This window comes from Balaenoptera musculus, chromosome 15, assembly GCF_009873245.2.
Source record: "Balaenoptera musculus isolate JJ_BM4_2016_0621 chromosome 15, mBalMus1.pri.v3, whole genome shotgun sequence".
Lineage (NCBI taxonomy): Eukaryota > Metazoa > Chordata > Mammalia > Artiodactyla > Balaenopteridae > Balaenoptera > Balaenoptera musculus.
The window spans coordinates 82,578,184-82,594,610 of record NC_045799.1 but is presented as its reverse complement, the minus strand read 5'-3'; the positions used below and the strand labels follow the sequence as shown (position 1 = coordinate 82,594,610).

The 16,427-nt window shown below is 44.7% G+C and overlaps 1 protein-coding gene across 8 annotated transcripts in view; it reads left to right on the top strand.

Moving 5' to 3' along the window:
- Positions 1-3,069: 3,069 nt before the first annotated feature.
- LOC118880656 (transformation/transcription domain associated protein) overlaps positions 3,070-16,427 on the top strand; it is a 112,618-nt gene continuing 99,260 nt past the window's right edge. For 3 of the 8 annotated variants that reach the window (XM_036824402.1, XM_036824405.1, XM_036824401.1), the window contains exons 1-8: positions 3,070-4,074; positions 6,229-6,389; positions 6,808-6,857; positions 11,013-11,123; positions 12,164-12,268; positions 13,251-13,334; positions 14,675-14,731; positions 16,078-16,203. In XM_036824402.1, the coding sequence (XP_036680297.1) occupies positions 6,290-6,389; positions 6,808-6,857; positions 11,013-11,123; positions 12,164-12,268; positions 13,251-13,334; positions 14,675-14,731; positions 16,078-16,203 (633 nt within the window). In that variant the 5' untranslated portion in view covers positions 3,070-4,074; positions 6,229-6,289. Of the gene's footprint in view, positions 4,075-6,228; positions 6,390-6,807; positions 6,858-11,012; positions 11,124-12,163; positions 12,269-13,250; positions 13,335-14,674; positions 14,732-16,077; positions 16,204-16,427 lie in introns of those variants that run through there. The other 5 variants (XM_036824409.1, XM_036824406.1, XM_036824407.1 and 2 more) reach the window with 3 other exon arrangements.

The following is a 16,427-nucleotide window of genomic DNA, read 5'->3' as shown; positions in this document are numbered from 1 at the left end:
TGCCATCTCACTGTGATGGAGGGGGGAACAGATTTGAGTGAGTCCCCTTAGGAAAGTTAAAAGTGCTGGCCACTCCCTGGTGGCATCAGTCACCATTGTGGGGACACATACCAGGGCTAGGAACCAGGAGACTTTGGATTCTGAGAGTTGTGTGACCTTGAGAAAGTCACATAACTCTCCTGGTGCCTCAGTTCACTTTTCTTTAAAATAATAATAATGCCCCATGAGACCGTGGTAAGGATGAAATGATGTGACACATAGAACAGTGCTTGGCCATAGTAAGTACTCAATCAGTGTTGGCTGTCATCATTAGAATTGCTTAAGGGCTTGGGAGAGTTTCACTTGTCCATCAGGAATTGAGAAGAAAATTGTGCTTGAGAAGAAAATAGTAGATTAAGATTATAAATTGAGTTTCAAATATTTGACTATTTCACATTATTCAAAGGTCTGGTTGTTAGTGGTTTTTGTAATGTACTAAATGCATAAATAGAATAACATTTATTACATTTTTTTCATGTGTAACATTATTACATTGAATAACTATACAGTAGCCATAGATGGTCACATCTATGTCACAGAAGCCACCTGCAAGGCCACCCTGAAGCTGATGTTGATGTGACCCTTCTTTGTCTAATTCCCCACAGGTATTACCTCCCCCAGAAACCTTCCTTCTTCTGGGCTCTCACAGCACCTGTCTTGATGTAAATTCTTGTCACTGAAAATCTTTCTAAAGCAGGTTAGTCGGTCTGTTGGCCCTAGCAAAATGGTATAATTGATTTCCCTTTGGTAACAGAAGGGCAGCAGCCCTAGTGTTAATATTCCTACCACAAATCCTCATTATCTTGCATTGGAAATGTAACTGTGGGAAGTGGGGGCCACTGAGCTGATAACAATCACCCCCGATCAGCTCTGGAGAGGCTTTGGGGGTTAAATTCTATGGTAGTTTGAAGTAGGCAAAAGGGAGTTTAGCGTGATCCCTTTGTTGAATTTACCATGGCTCCAGGCCTAGATCTCAGCTTTACCAGATTTTCTCCTGGAATTTTTCGACCACAGGACACCCAGTCACCCTGTTGAAACCCACAAGAGACCGAGGGAAGACTTGTTAATTCATCACGGGGGAAGGTTCTTCATAGGGGTGGAGCCCTTAGGGCCAGCCTCCAAGAAGCCCAACAGGTGAGGCAAAGGTAAGCAGGGATTCCAGCATACCAGGGGACAGCGGAGGGAGGATGGCCTCTTGGTGGCTCTCAGAAGGTCAGACTGAGGCCTCATGCCCTGAACCACTCCATGCAGAGACCACTTGTGCAGACTGCTCGTGCCCACCAGAGTGAATATTTTGGGGCTCCCTGTATTTTTTTTTAGTGTTCCAGCTGTTCCTATCCTATAGGTTCATACAGTATTATTCCAAACAGGGTACAAATTTATACATTTGTTTATGGGCCGAATTGTGTCCCTTGAGAAATCCATATGTTAAGGCATAACCCCCAAAGTGACTGTATTTGGAGACAGCACCTCTAAAGGGGTAATTAAGGCTAAATGAGGTCATAAGGGTGGGGTCCTAATCCAATAGGACTCGTGTCCTTATAAGAAGAGGAACAGACACCAGAGATCTCTCTCTTGAGAGAGCACAAAGAGGTCATGTGAGCACATAGTGAGATGATGCCACCTATAAGCCAAGCGAAGAGGCCTCAGAATGAAACCTACCTTGGTGGCACCTTGATCTTGAACTTCCCAGTCTCCAGAACTATGAGAAATAAATTCCTGTTGGGTAAGCCACCCAGTCTGTGGTACTTTATAATGGCAGCTTGAGCAGACTAAGACAACACCCAATGGGCAACAGGAATACATTGGTAAAGAAAGACAGAGGGACTGCCCTCGTGGTCCAGTGGTTAAGACTCTGCATTCCCAATGCAGGGGGCCTGGGTTCAATTCCTGGTCAGGGAACTAGATCCTGCATGATGCAACTAAAGATCCCGCATGCGGCAACGAAGATCCCGCGTGCTGCAACTAAGACCCGGCACAGCCAAATAAATAAATATTAAAAAAAAAAAAAGAAAAGGAGCTTTCTGTCTAGGAGGAAAAAAGATGATAAATGAGTAAATATAATTTCAGATTCTAAGGAAAATTCCAGTATTATGAGAGCTAGTTGGGGGGGGGCGGCAGGCAATGGTTTTCTTATATTGGGCCTTAAAAAGGCCTCTCTGAGGAGGTGACATTTGAGCTCATCAAGAATGACAAGGAGCCAGCTTTGTGCCTCTCAGGGAAGAACATTCCAGACAGGAGAATTAGCTACAAAGGTCCTAGGTGGGCAGGAGGCACAGCAAGGCCATTGCGGCTGGAACATGAAGAATGAGGTTGGGAGGTGCACAGGCCCAGGGATTGAGGATAAGTTGAAAAGTCTTTGGAGGGTTTTAAGCAGAGGAGGGGCATGATCTCATTTATCTGATAGAGATGAAGTTGACACTGTCCCCAACCTCTAATTCAGGAGACAGACAAGAAAACAGGCAAAAATCATAGCAGCGTGATGGGTACTTTCGTAGGGGAAGCTAAGGCCATGGGAAAGCATATGAATTTCACCAGTGTTAACCTCCCCGCCCCTCCCCCAACTGTAGGTCTTTATCACATGCAATTAAATGGAAACTTATCAAAGGATTTGTGTACTGCTGCTTTTTTTCTCGACCCCCCCCCCCCCCCCCCCGGCAACAATATTAAATAACCTTGGATGGCACATTGGTTCCAGCCCTTAGATTTTTCAACCTTACCCAATTTTGGACCTCTTAAATTTTGGGGTTGGCGGTGGTAGGAGCAAAGAGGATTTTGCTTGCAGGTGGGCAACTTCTTTCATGGGGGAAGGAGTGTTCTGACCCACTATATTTCTCCTGGGGCAGAAATAACTGGCACTAAATATATCCACTTACAATCTCAGCGCTTCAGCTGAGGCTTGTTCTTGAGTGGCAACATTAAACAAAGGCAAGGAGCATGTCTCTGAACGTATCTTGTAGGAATTGCAAGCTCTATTTATTACCAGGTGTGAAATATATCTGTCTGAGAAGGGAACACAAAGATTCTGGTGAGTTAGTGATGATGGGGTGGCGAGGGGCGGTGCGGGGGGAGCAGGGGGGAAGTACTGTCAGGAAGGGGCAGGAGGTGGAGCCAGGTCCTGGAGGGGCTGGAGGTAGGTCAGGTTATCACTTTCACGCTCTGGCCATTTACCACTATCACCACGTGTTTCCAGGAACAGCTCGTCATTCAACCAGTCTCATAGATGGGGTCTGCAGGTGAGGCCTGACAGTACTTTTCTCTTCCAGGGCCTCTTGGTTCAGCCATCACCTCATTTGGGCATCCGGGCCCCACTTTCCCCTCCCTCTCATCATTGCTCTGACCCAAGGCATCTGCCCCGTCGCGTAGGAGCTGAAAAGCGGTCCACTGCGGTCTAGCCTCGGGGTGATGCAGCTGCAACAAATCATCAGGCCGGTCTCTTCCAGGCAGAACACCTGGGCTCTCGTTTGCTTACAGGGTCTCCGTCTGTCTGCAGCCTTCGCCTTCCCAAAGACCCTCCTTACCTCCTCCCCCTCCCCGGGCTAAGAAGGACCCCAGGGCTCAAGCTGGGGAGAAAACCCCGCCCAGCATGCCACGTTCAGTTCAGGGGTGGCCTCTTCCCGGGCCCGTCCGCCGTCTGCTAAGAAAGCCCCGCGGGTGCACACCGCCCCGCAGCAGCCCCCAAGTGTCCCTCCCCAGCCTCCTGGCTTCTACGAGGATATTAAGGGCAGAAAGAGCCGAACCAAAGACGCTTGTCACTGCCTGCGCCTCCCTCCCGGCCTGCGGCCCCACCCACGTGGACAGAGGTTTAAAGGGCCAGGCAGGCCCACCCGGGCGTGACGCCTCTCCCCGCTCCCGCCGCCCGCCCAGGCCGCACCCACTTGGAGGCGGTGCGCCGGGGCCTATTCCTCCGGCGGCGGGCGCGGCCGCTTTAAGCGGGGGCGGGACTGCGTGCTGCGGCGCGACAGCGGCGGCGGCTGAGAGGGCTTAGGTGGGGTCGCGGGCCGGGGCTGCAGGAAGCCGGCCGCCGATGTCGGGGTAAGTGTGGGCAGGCGCGGGACGGCGGCGGGACGGCGGCGGAACGGCCCCGGGAGGCGCGCGCGGCAGCCCCAACGGGTGCGGCGGGGCCCGGGCGTGGGGAGGCCTCTGCGGCGCCTGGGTCCGCGGAGCGATGGAGAGAAGCGCACAGCGATGGAGAGAGGCTCCGAGCGCCCCGGGGTCCCTCCGCCCCCCATCGGGGCCCAGTCCGGGTGGCGGGGGCCGGCGGCAGCCCTCAAACCGCCGCCGCTGCTGCCTGGGCTGGCCGGGGAGCGCCGGGAGGCGGAAGGCTAGCGGCGCGGGAATTGACCCTCGGCGCCCGCCGTAGCCCGGCCCAGGAGGCGGGCGCTGGGTGTCCGGAGAGGGTGACAAAAGGAGGGAAGCCGAGCGCTGTTTGAGGCTGGGGAGATAGAGCGTGGGGTTGGGGCCCCGTCTCCCCGGAGGCGCCTCCTGTCGCCCTGGCCCCTCTCGGCCTCCACGCAAGCACCTGGCTCGCCTGGCCTGGCGCGCAGAGCGAAGGTAGCGGCGTCGACAGCGCCCCCTCTGGCCCGGCGGCGCCACCTCAGGCCTGGCGCGGCGGGGCGGGGCGGGGCGGCGCGGCGGCGCCGTTTGCCGGGAGCGGGCGGGGCACCGGCTCCGTCCCCCACAACCTGGGCCGGGACGCGGGGGCGGGACCGAAGCCAGGCCCGGGCCCTTGGTCTCTGGGGTCTTGGAGCTGCTCTCCAGCTTGGAGGCGGGATGGGACGTCTTCCCTCGGGGCCCCCAGCCCCCCCCCCCCCGGGCCAGGGAAGAACGAAGCCTGGCCTCTCGGGGCTTCGGAAAATGGGGGGTTGACGCCTTCGGTGAAGAAGTGGATCCAAGCCTTTAAAAAGTTTAGGCACGACCCACCCGAAGTTTCTTAGGTAGGGAGAGGCCGTGACCCTGAGTCTTGGGTCTCGGGGATGGGAGGTGAAGAGGAAGCAGAAGTCGGGTCATCCAGCGGGGCTGACAGAATCCCTCCGATTGGTTTCGTTAGTGACTTCCTGCCCCTGGAGCCGGCGGGCTGCGCGGGAACAGCGGCAGGCACCCTCTCTGCTTTTGGTGTCTCGAGAGGGCGGGCGGAAGAGGATCTGTGGCGTCAGGGTGTCCCCATCGCTTGGGGCAGGAGTGTGAGCTGCAAGGGAGCGTATCTGGTAGGCAGGGCCGTTGAAAGGCCTGCGGAAGAGTTAATGGTGTGTTTGTTGAAGAAAGAAGAAAATCAAGTCATGAAACTGCTCCTTAATGTAGAGTGAAATGTGACTGTTACATTCGCGGGGAGGATGGGTAAGAGCAATTTCACTAGGTTCTCTTAAGAGGGCTCTTAAAATAGAAACCAAGTCTCCTGTTTGTCAGCCTGGAGCTGCAGTTCGCAAAGTGTGGTCATCCACACCTGTTTCCAACTCACTGAGGTGCTTTTTGAAGCATTTAGCCTATTGTATGTCAGATGCAAGCAAAATTGACAGCTTCCTGGACGCCTCCCTGAACCGAGGTCTCTGGGTGGTGCTTGGGGGTCCACCTTTGGCACCTGATGATTTTAGTGCACAGTGAAGTTTGAGAACCCATCACCTAATGCACAGGTGGTCCAACTACAGTCAGCAAACCAAATCCAGCCTGGCGGCTGTTTTTATACAGCACGAAAACTAAGAATGGTTTTTACATTTGTTTAACGGTTGGGGGAAAAAAAAATCAAAAGAGGAATAATGTTTCATGATACAACTCAAATGAAATTCAAATTTCAGTGTCTGTAAATAAAGATTTATGGATTACAGCCATGGTCGTTCGCTTACAAGTTGTCTGTGGCTATTTTGTGCCTCCAGCAGAGCTCAGGAGTTGGGACAGACCACAGAGCCTGAAATATTTACTCTCTGGCTCTTTACAGAGAGTTTGCTGGCCCCTAGCCTAGGGAAAGATGGACATACCATAGGAAAGAAAAGCATCTGTGTGTAAAAATCATGTTTAGAAATTAATAGAATGGACTTAAGTAACTTTTATTTTCAAAAAAGCAGAGGGAGTAGTGTTGTTTTCTGAATTAATGGAAAACTATTTAGATTAACACAGGCATTTAGGTAAGATTTTCCTAGCGATCATGAGCCTGTGCCCTCAGTAAGTTGGCTAATCATATGCTTCTTTTTGTAGGCCGGGCAAACTCATGGTTATAATACTTTTCTCTTGAGAAACAAACTAGCTCAAAAGAAAAATGGCGTTTGTTGCAACACAAGGGGCCACGGTGGTTGACCAAACCACTCTGATGAAAAAATACCTTCAGTTTGTGGCAGCTCTCACGGATGTAAATACACGTGAGTTGATGCTTTTCGTCATGAAGAAATGTGTTGATGTGACTCCTTCATCTCAGTTCAAATGATGTGCACATGGAGATAAGTAGTCACATTAACTGTTATCTTAATTTCCCCTTTCTCTACCTCGTGGAGAAGCAAAGTGATGAGCATTACTGGCTGGAGCCCCAAAGAGGCACGCGTGTGGGTGCGCGCGTGTGTGTGTGTGTGTATGTGTGTCCTTGTCTGTGCATGCACATGTATGTTTGGGAGTACGAGTGAGTGTGACTGGTTGTAGGGAACTAGTTATGTGCCTGCTTTTAGACCATGACAGTCAAACTGATAAGATCTGATTGCTTCTCTTAAATTATTAAATCCAGTAATTTTAGGAACATCCTTAACGTAATTTCAATTATCTGATGGTTTGTTTTGCCATTTACAGCTGATGAAACAAAGTTAAAAATGATGCAAGAAGTTAGTGAAAATTTTGAGGTATGAGCTTTATATTTTATTTTATATTATATTTCATAAAGCTTTAAATTTTGAGGTATGAGCTTTTCATTTTGAGATAAGTATTCACATGTGCTTTCCTACAGCTTCCCTGTCAGTCTTTTTACTAGTAACTTAAAAATTATCTTTGTTAATGTAATTTGTTGTACTTCAAAATTGAAATTTGAAAATTTGTACAGTGTTGTCCAGCTTCTTCACACTAGTGATAGTGACTCCCGACCAGTGTTAAGGAATATTGCTTTTGTTTTGGTTATTTGACCTTTTTTTCTTTTCTTTTCTTTTGTTTTTAAATTTATTTTTATTTATTTATTTTTGGCTGTGTTGGGTCTTCGTTGCTGCATGCGGGCTTTCTCTAGTTGTGGCGAGCGGGGGCTACTCTTTATTGCGGTGTGCAGGCTTCTTGTTGCGGTGGCTACTCTTGTTGCGGAGCACGGGCTCTAGGCGTGCGGGCTTCAGTAGTTGTGCTTCGTGGGCTCTAGAGTGCAGGCTCAGTAGTTGTGATGCGTGGGCTTAGCTGCTCCGCGACATGTGGGATCTTCCCGGACCGGGGCTCGAACCCATGTCCCCTGCATTGGCAGGTGGATCCTTAACCACTGTGCCACCAGGGAATCCCCTTGACCTTTTTTTCATTTTCAACTATGGTAGCCCTTTTAGGCATATGCTTTCAGGATACACTCAAACTTTTGTTGTGGATTTGTTATGTTAGGTAATGGATGGTATGGGAATGAGAGCTGGCTGGCAGTTTTGGCTCTCCTGTTTATAACTTCTGCAACTTTGATCAAACAGTTTCTCTCTTCTGGCTCTTACATTCTACAATTTTATATTGACCCATAGGTCCCTCAGATTCTGTTCATTTTTCTTCAATCTTTTTTCTCTTTGTTCTCTGATCTGCCTTCAGATTCACTGACTATTTTTCTGTCATCTCTGCATCTGCTGGGATGTTATTTTTAAATTCCAGTTTATTTGTATTTTTGTTTTAAAATTTTGGTTATTGTACTTTCAGTTCTAGAATTTCCATTTGGTTCTTCTTTAGATGTCACTTCTCTGTAGAGATTCCCCATCTTCATTTATTGAGACCATGTTTTCCTTTTATTCTTTGAACGTATTTATAATAACTGCTTTGAAGTCTTTGTCTGCTAAATACAATCCTCTATAAAGGTTGATTTTTATTGACTTCAGGTCACATTATTTGGCTTCCTTGCATGTCTGGTAGTTTTTGATTGTACACCAGACATTGTGTGTGAAATGTAGGGACCCTAGATTCTGTCATCTCCCTTGGAAGAGGGTTGATAGTTTCACTAGAGTCAGCAGTTCAGGTGCTGGCTGATCTCACTGAACTTGTGTAGGCTTGGTTTTATGCCATGGTAGAGAGGATCTCTGGGAATCCCAAGGGGTTTCCCAAGTCCCTCCAACTTTGTAGGATTCAACCTCCAAACCCCGTCTTTCTGTGGATCTCATCAGAGGTTGATTTTAGATTTTGTTGGGATGGGGCTAAACTAGGCCTTATTCTGGGGCATGGTCCTTCCTCAGCTGAATGTATGAGGTGTTATCAAGGTGTTAAGAAGGTCTTTGCACTGTGTCGAGGCTGAACCCCCAACATCCTCTGACCTTGCTAGACCTCTGATGTCTTTCTTCATTTCTCAGTCCTCAAGTGCCCACTCCCTGGTAAGCCTCAGGTAGTCTTACCTCCCCTTACCTGTAAGTACAGCTCAGTCCTCAGTCAAGGACTCACAGGAGACCATCCACACCCCCTTCTGTAGTTCCTTTTTCTCTGGGGCTTTGCCCTGCAGATTCTGGCCACTTCAGCTGTTGCAAACTCTGGTGTGTGCTCCTCAGCTCAGCAGGACCATCATGCTTTCCTTGGGCTCCAGCCTGCTGAGCCTGGTTGGGAAACGGTACCCAGGCAGAGAGCCGAGGTGGGGCGCAGTTGGTGAGTTCCCCTTCTTCTGGAGATCACGGTCTTGCACTGCCTCTGGTCCAGCACCTGAAACTGTTCTCTCATATTTTGTCCTACTTTATGGTTAGTCTGGTGCCAGTTAGTCTCATAGGCCGAAGAGAAACTCGCTTTTCTTTTAATGTGGGTATGATAAAACCTTTCTCAGAGTTAATATGATTAAGAACAATAGATACAATGTTTCCTAGCCTCTGTCATGGTCATTTGAATCACTAAACATTAAATAAATGTTCGTGGGATTGAATTAGATACCCTACTGTCTATAGTAATGGATGGTATTTTTGTTTGCTGGGGGAATTTTTTGGTTTTTTTGTTTTGTTTTAAATAGATGTTTTCCAGGATTTGTTGCCTTGAACTGAGGTGGAAAAAAATCCTGAGATATTTAGAGATTGAGCTAAAGAGCTTTCTCTTCCACCCAAGCTGTTAGTGCAGACTGTTAAAAAATAAATAAATAAAGCTAAAAAAAAGAGGTGGGCGGTAGAACAGCAAAGGCCTGCATTCTGCATTTTACTGGAAGAACTGCTAGGAGAGAGCCACAGCCCTCAAAGTTTATTTGAGAGGCTGAAATCTTGGAGCTGCCTGTGATCCTCCGAGTGTGGTGGGGCTCTTTCAATTAAGTGTCTCAACCCTTTCTCTCCTGTTTAGGGTCTGGCAGTTAGCAAGTTAGTTCCTGGCTTTGGTCTCAGATGCAGTGATTAAATTAACAGAATTAAAAGTTAGCAAAGTAATACACTTGGGGCTTTTCCAAATAGTGCCTTTTGAAATCTGATAGGCATTTACCTTAAATGAAATTCAGATGACTGAGTCCTTCGAAGGATGAAATACTAGAATGACCACCGGTAGGTAATTCTAAATTACCACCACTATTACCCCAGAACAAAATATTTAAGTGAAATTAAGAATTCTCAGCGGTTTAAGGAATCTTAGAAATTCATTTCATTAACCACTTAGGAATAAGATTCCAGGCTAAGTAAATATCACATGGGCCATCTCCCAGGACAGAAAATAAAGAAATGTTGAAGTTAGAAATCACAGGAAGCATTCGTATGGATCAAAAAGCCAGGGGCTAAGTTGAAATACTGGCAGAATAACTGGGCAACTTGTTGAATCTTTCCTGTGGGAGAAATTTGAAACTTAGGTGTTTTGAAGGCAGTGGAATCTGGATGGTATAGGGCTGACGTGCAGATGAGCCTGATTTCTTGATAACCTTGATAATGTTCCATCATGACTCTCAGCCCTCTTTTCCTTCAATCCTTGAATGTGGGTGTTTCGTAAAAAGTCTTACACTTTGGGGTTGGAAGGTGACAAATACAGTTCTTGTCCCCAGTGGATTCACATTCTGCTCCGGGAGGGGCTGGGGAGGCGCTGCCTGGCTCCTGGGGGCGCCTCTTCACACGCAGCGCGCTGTGGGCACGGGGCCCCTGGGATTGAGCTCCGGGTTGGCCGTGGGAGACCAGTGCTCAGGGGCGCATCCCAAGAATGGCGGTTCTTTCTTTGCTCCTGTGGCAGCACACACTTTTCTGGTTTTTGCCTGTATTTCCTTCTTTATAGACTCCTCAGGTAATGGACAACCCCATGTCTTTATCTTCCTCCCAGATCAGTGTCTGGAGCTCCAGACGCATTTAGCTGCCCACATGCCTTGACTCACCAGCGTCTCAGACTCATGATAATAAAAGTTTAAATTCCTTCCTCTTAGACTCCCATCCCTGCCATATTGAACTAAAAAAAGTTCAATATGTGCCTTTTACACTCAGGCTTTCTCGTCATTTTGTGCCTTTGCATGTGCTTTCCTTAGAACCTTTCCCACTTTCTCCCGTGGTTAACTCCTGCTGGCCTTTTAGGTTTTAGTATCAGCATCACTTCTTCGGGAAGGTGGTCTCTGCAGTTGGTTCCATCCAGTCAGTTATGTCCCATTGTTCGGTTCCCTTAGTTAAGTGAACATTCTCCACAGTGCCACTATTTCTAGGTTTACCAGTAAATTTTAGCATTTAGTTCTCTCTAATTGGATATCAGAAGCAGCAATCATCTTAACTTCTTTAAAACTATGTTATCACTAAAGCATCTGAAAGTATTAAAAATTATTATCAGCTCTACAGTTTTTTCCTTTTGAGGTTATTATAATATGTGAATTTGAATATGTACACAAACCTTTATGGGGTTTTCTTTTATTTTTGCATAATTAGAATGTCACTTCATCTCCTCAATATTCTACATTCCTGGAGCACATCATCCCTCGATTTCTTACATTTCTTCAAGATGGAGAAGTTCAGTTCCTTCAGGAGAAACCAGCCCAGGTGACCTGTTCAAAAATATAATGAGAAAAAAATGTCCTGCTGTAGGAGCGCAAGCACTTAAGAATGAAAACAACTCAAAAAACTTATGGTTCCCCTTAAAAACAAAAGAAGTTTTGTCATATAAGGATAACTTTGTCCAAGGCCATTGCCTCCTCAGCTAAATATCTTGGTTTTATTTCCTCGTAGCCATCTCTTTCACAATTTAAACTCCTCACATTTGCTGACCAGTGACGTGTGCATATGCTATGTATTACAGCCAAATTCATGTGTATATATAGGAGGGAGCAACAGTTTCATGACCCTTCCCGTACCTGTTGCCCAGCTCTGACCTTACTATTTTCAGTTCTTGTAACTCTGGCCTGTTTTGTTTTATCTATACCCCCACCCACTCTTTGCTCCCCCCTCTTCACCTTGATTATTTTAAAACAGTCCCATCATAACTTTTTCTCCATAAATATTTCAGCATATATCCCTTAAAAATAACTTTAAAAATTACCATAGTACTAGTGAAAGTTAATTGCTAAACAAAGCATTTTTATGTGGTACCAGTTCAAGATCTACCTATTTGACCTTTTTTAGTTGTCAGTTCCATAGACAAAATCATGAAAGCTTAGCACAGCTTATGATGTAATTAGTCCTTAGGCCCAAGGTAATTGGAGAGCACGTCAGAGGAGCTAAACAGAGCTTACGAAGGGAGACTGCAAATGAAGTTCAGTTGGTGTTTTGCTCTTTTCATCTTAAATTTACCCCACGTGCACACATTAGTGTCCTCCTCCTGGCAATACTGATAAGGTGTGAAAGAGGAAAATTGGCTACTTGATTTGGTACACAATTGTAGAAATACTGAAAATACTGGTTTGCAGTACATGCTTTGGATTACATTTAAATAATTTACAGAACCGTTTCTAAAATGGGCTCCATCTTCTTGTATGGTGGTTACCAGTGCTGGGTACAGCTGTGTGACACTTGTAGGATGCAAAAGGGTTACCTTGGAACTCTTGGAAGGATTTCATATTTACATTTTTGTTTCTCTTCAACAGCAACTGCGGAAGCTCGTTCTTGAAATAATTCATAGAATACCAACCAATGAACATCTTCGTCCTCATACAAAAAATGTTTTGTCTGTTATGTTTCGCTTTCTGGAGGTAACTTTTGAGAATTTTTATTATTTAGCCACATTCAAAACTTTTAATGATTTTCTTACTGTAAAATCCTGTATTATACAACTTTTTCCCTTTCACTAAAGTTCTGATTCACATGAGTAGAAATTTTCTTAATGTCCATTTCCTCCCATTTTGCCAACCAGATTACTAAGAAAGATTATTAAATGAAAGTCTTTTTTTTGAGTCACTGAGGGATTGACTAGACACAGTGGGAATCTGAAAGTGGGTGGTGGTCAACAGACTCCGAGGACAGGGGTCATTGGCTTCGTGCCTCTATGTTTGTGTGTCGGGCACAGTAGATGCATAGTAGTCAAAGAGTTGCTCAAATTCTTGGGGTTAATCCATTTGGTACCTGTTAAGCCAACCTCTGAAATTGTTTTCTTGTTGTCCTTAGTCTTGGGGTGTTTAGAATTCTGTCATGTTTCTGGGCCCCTTGGAAAGATGAGCTCTGTAGGGGGACTGAGTTGGGTTCGGATCCTGGCTCTGCCATGTATTAGCTCTGTCATGTCAGCCCCATTCCTTCCTGCCCCGAGCCTTCGCTTCCTCCTGGTAAGATGTGGAAGGCGCCCCCGTGCAGACCGTGTGAAGTGTTAGCACAGGGCCCGGTGCATGGTGGCCGCTCACGCATGGCTCTTCTGCAATATTTTCAAACAGTGAAACGTGTCTGCTGGGCCGTTAAGACCTTGCTTCGTAGTGTGACTTGCCTTAATTGCCAGTTACTCATTTGTCTGAGTGTTCCTCTCACAGGACCCACTGGCGGGCTGTGCTTCAGACAGCCCAGCAAAGGCTGCGACAGCGTCCTCTCCGGGTCAGCTGTGTTCTGTGGGTTCATGAATTTTCTACAAACCAAACCTAAGTTGGCTGATGGCGGGTGTATATGCAGAAAACGCTTAGAAAATAGTCTTTAGATGAAAATAAGTTTTCAGAAGTATAACTCTTTTTAAATGCTTTTTATTTTTTTAAGACGGAAAATGAAGAGAATGTTCTTATTTGTCTAAGAATAATTATTGAACTACACAAACAGTTCAGGCCACCCATCACCCAAGAAGTGAGTGTTTATCTTGATAGCATTTATAAACTGTGCTGACAAATTGCTTCTGTGTGAATCTTTTACCCTCTTTTAGAGTTGACAGAACATATGCTGCTTTCAGTCATAGAAAATATCGCCTAAGTTGGGGGAAATTCTTTGTGGGTTAAACAGTGACTTTTTTCTGAATGTGTACATGAATATTTTGCTGAATTTGCTCAGTATTTGAAATGTGTTAACCAACCAGACTGGCAGGGCTCTTTGGGTGGTTCTGGTACTTACAGGTCTGAGATGCCCCAAGGCTCCAATCGCTTTTATACAAGGGTTCAGATGTGGGTTCTGAAGTCAGAGCTGGGTTTGAATCTCAGTGTGCAGTTCAGTAGCTGTGTGACAGTGGGTAAGCTCTGAGCCTTTTGGAGCCTTTTCTGTAAAATGGGGACAATCACAGTATATCCTCAAAGATTGCTTAGAGAATTAAATATAAAAGTTAAAGTTCTTAGCATAGTGATTGGTATCTGCAGAGTCAGCATTAAACACTCTGTTAGCCATAATTAAGATAGTATCTTTTCTGATGATAACCTTGGTAAACGCCTGTTGTAGATTATTTGGAAATTGAAAGACGAAGTAGAATTCCTTCCACCTTGAAAACTATTTAATGTCTTGGTGATTTCTTTTCCTTTTTCCCACCTTACGTATTGTATGTTTTCTACATAATCACAATACTACTGTGGATGACATTTCATATCCTGATCGTGTCCCTTCACATTATATGTAAGCGTTTTCCCAATGATAGAAAATGTTTTGTAAAGTTAATTTTTAATGGATATATAATATTCTTTCATATTCTTGGATAGTTAGGGTATTTCAAAATTTTTATTTTATGACTAAAACCAAATATCTGTTCACAATTCAAATGATTTTGTAGACTGGGTTTATGGAAGTAGAGTTACCAGATCAAAGGTGTTAATGTTTTAATGCTTCTGATACATATTGTTACATTGGTTTCCAGAAAGGCTTCAGCAGTTTAAGCTTCCCTTAGTAGTATAGTATAGTATGGGGTGGAGGGAGTCTCCTTATTTGCACTCCCTCCAGCATGGTGTGCTATTACTTTTTGAAAGGCTAAAAGTGGCATTTATTATCATTTTCATTCCGTTGCTCTTCCTGAATTAGAAAGCTTGTTTTCTGTTTATCAGTCTTTTTGTGTGTGTGTGTTCACATTCATTGCCTATTTTTATCTTGAGTCTGACATTTTTCTTGCCTGTTTTGTGAATTCTTACATATGGAAACTATTGATGTTTTTCTTATTTATTGTAAGCATTTTCTGTTTATAAATATCTTCCTAATACTGTATTTTTTTTTAGATTCATCATTTTTTAGATTTTGTGAAACAGATTTACAAGGAGCTTCCAAAAGTAGTGGTATGCTGTTTTTAATATTATTTGAATTTACTGTTTATATTTATTTATTACTTCCTCATTCCAAAGGGTTGAAGGAATAATCGGAGGGATGCTAATTTTACAATGGGGAATGTTTAGTGATGGTTAAAATCTAGGTTGATAAATTAGCCCTTAGAAAAAAAGAGTTCTTTTGGTTTCATTGTTTAGATTAAATACTGTATTTTTGACGTGAAAGCAATATATTCTTATTGTAGAAATTTTGCAAAAAAGGAAAATCATCCATAAGTATTCTTTCACTTGTAAGCAACCATTGACATTGATATTTTGTTTTGAGTTTAACTTTGTGCTTTGTAGAGATGGTTGCCCTCACATTCTTGAAGCTTTTTTGGGGAGTGGTGCATACTTTCAGCATTTTTCTATATCTTGAAAATTTTTTCCTGTATTGAAAGAACTGTTTCCAAGCAGTGCCACCCATATAAAAGTGTGTGGAGTGGAAGAGGAAAGGCTCATCCCTACCCTGCTCTCATTTGCTGGAAGGAATCACTGTTACAGGAGGGAACGTCCTTCCAGACTCTTCTGTGGCAGTCATAATTTTTAGTGACCGATAATTTTCTGTCATATGCATGTACCTTGACCATCTCCCTTTTGCTGGTTTCCCCCATTTTCAATTCATTACTGTCACAAATAATGCTTTGGTAAAAATCATTGTGCGTAAATGTGTTTATGTTTCAGAGTTTCTATTTTCAAATTTTTTTTAAGCTTAAATTTTTTAAATTGACACATGGTAAAATTGACTTTTTGGTTTTTTAAGGATTTTAACCTGCTAATAGTGTATAAAACTTAAGTTGCGTTCTGAGTTATCAAGTTATCATTGTGTCAACTACCATTTTGATCAAAGAAGAGCTACTTTTCATACGAAGCTGTCTTTTTTAACATGAAGCCCAAATTTCATTGAGAACTAGGGATGCCAGTGAGGTCCTGGCCTTTTAAAATGTTTTCTGTACTTTGTTTCTGTTCCATACTTGACCTCTATTTAGGAGACTATTTGGAAAGTTAATTCAGTAGGGATCAGCTCCTAGTTTCTTATCACTGGAGAGATGGGTTACATCTTCCCCACCTCACTGAGGTGGTAGTATAACATGACATATATTTCATCTTTTATCAGCCGGGAAAAAATAGTAGAAAATACTGCAGGCAAGTTTGTTTTCTGTTGTTGGAGGTGGCGGGTGTGTCTGTCATGTTATCTCCATAGTCCTGGAAAAAGAGAACACCAAGTACTGTGGGGTTGGTACAGTACAAAAGGGTAGGATATTCGATTTCTTCACCACACGTCAGGTGTAAATGACTTCTGGTTTTTTTTTCTGTAGAACCGCTACTTTGAGAACCCTCAGGTGATCCCCGAGAACACAGTCCCTCCCCCAGAAATGGTCGGAATGATCACAACGATTGCTGTGAAAGTCAATCCTGAGCGTGAGGACAGTGAGACGAGAACAGTAAGCGTTTCAGTTGTTTTGCTTTTTGCTTTGCTTTTATCCGCATCTCCTGCCCTCAGTAGAGGAGAAATGAGGTATTGACTTCTTAGACCACTTAAGTTTTTTGTTTTTTTCTTAAACACATGGAGGGATTTAGAATCAGCAAACAAACGTGCGTGCGCGAGAGCGTCGCTGATTGTGCTCTGCAGGTATGCATGTGCTCTGCAGGTATGCGTGTGAGCTGT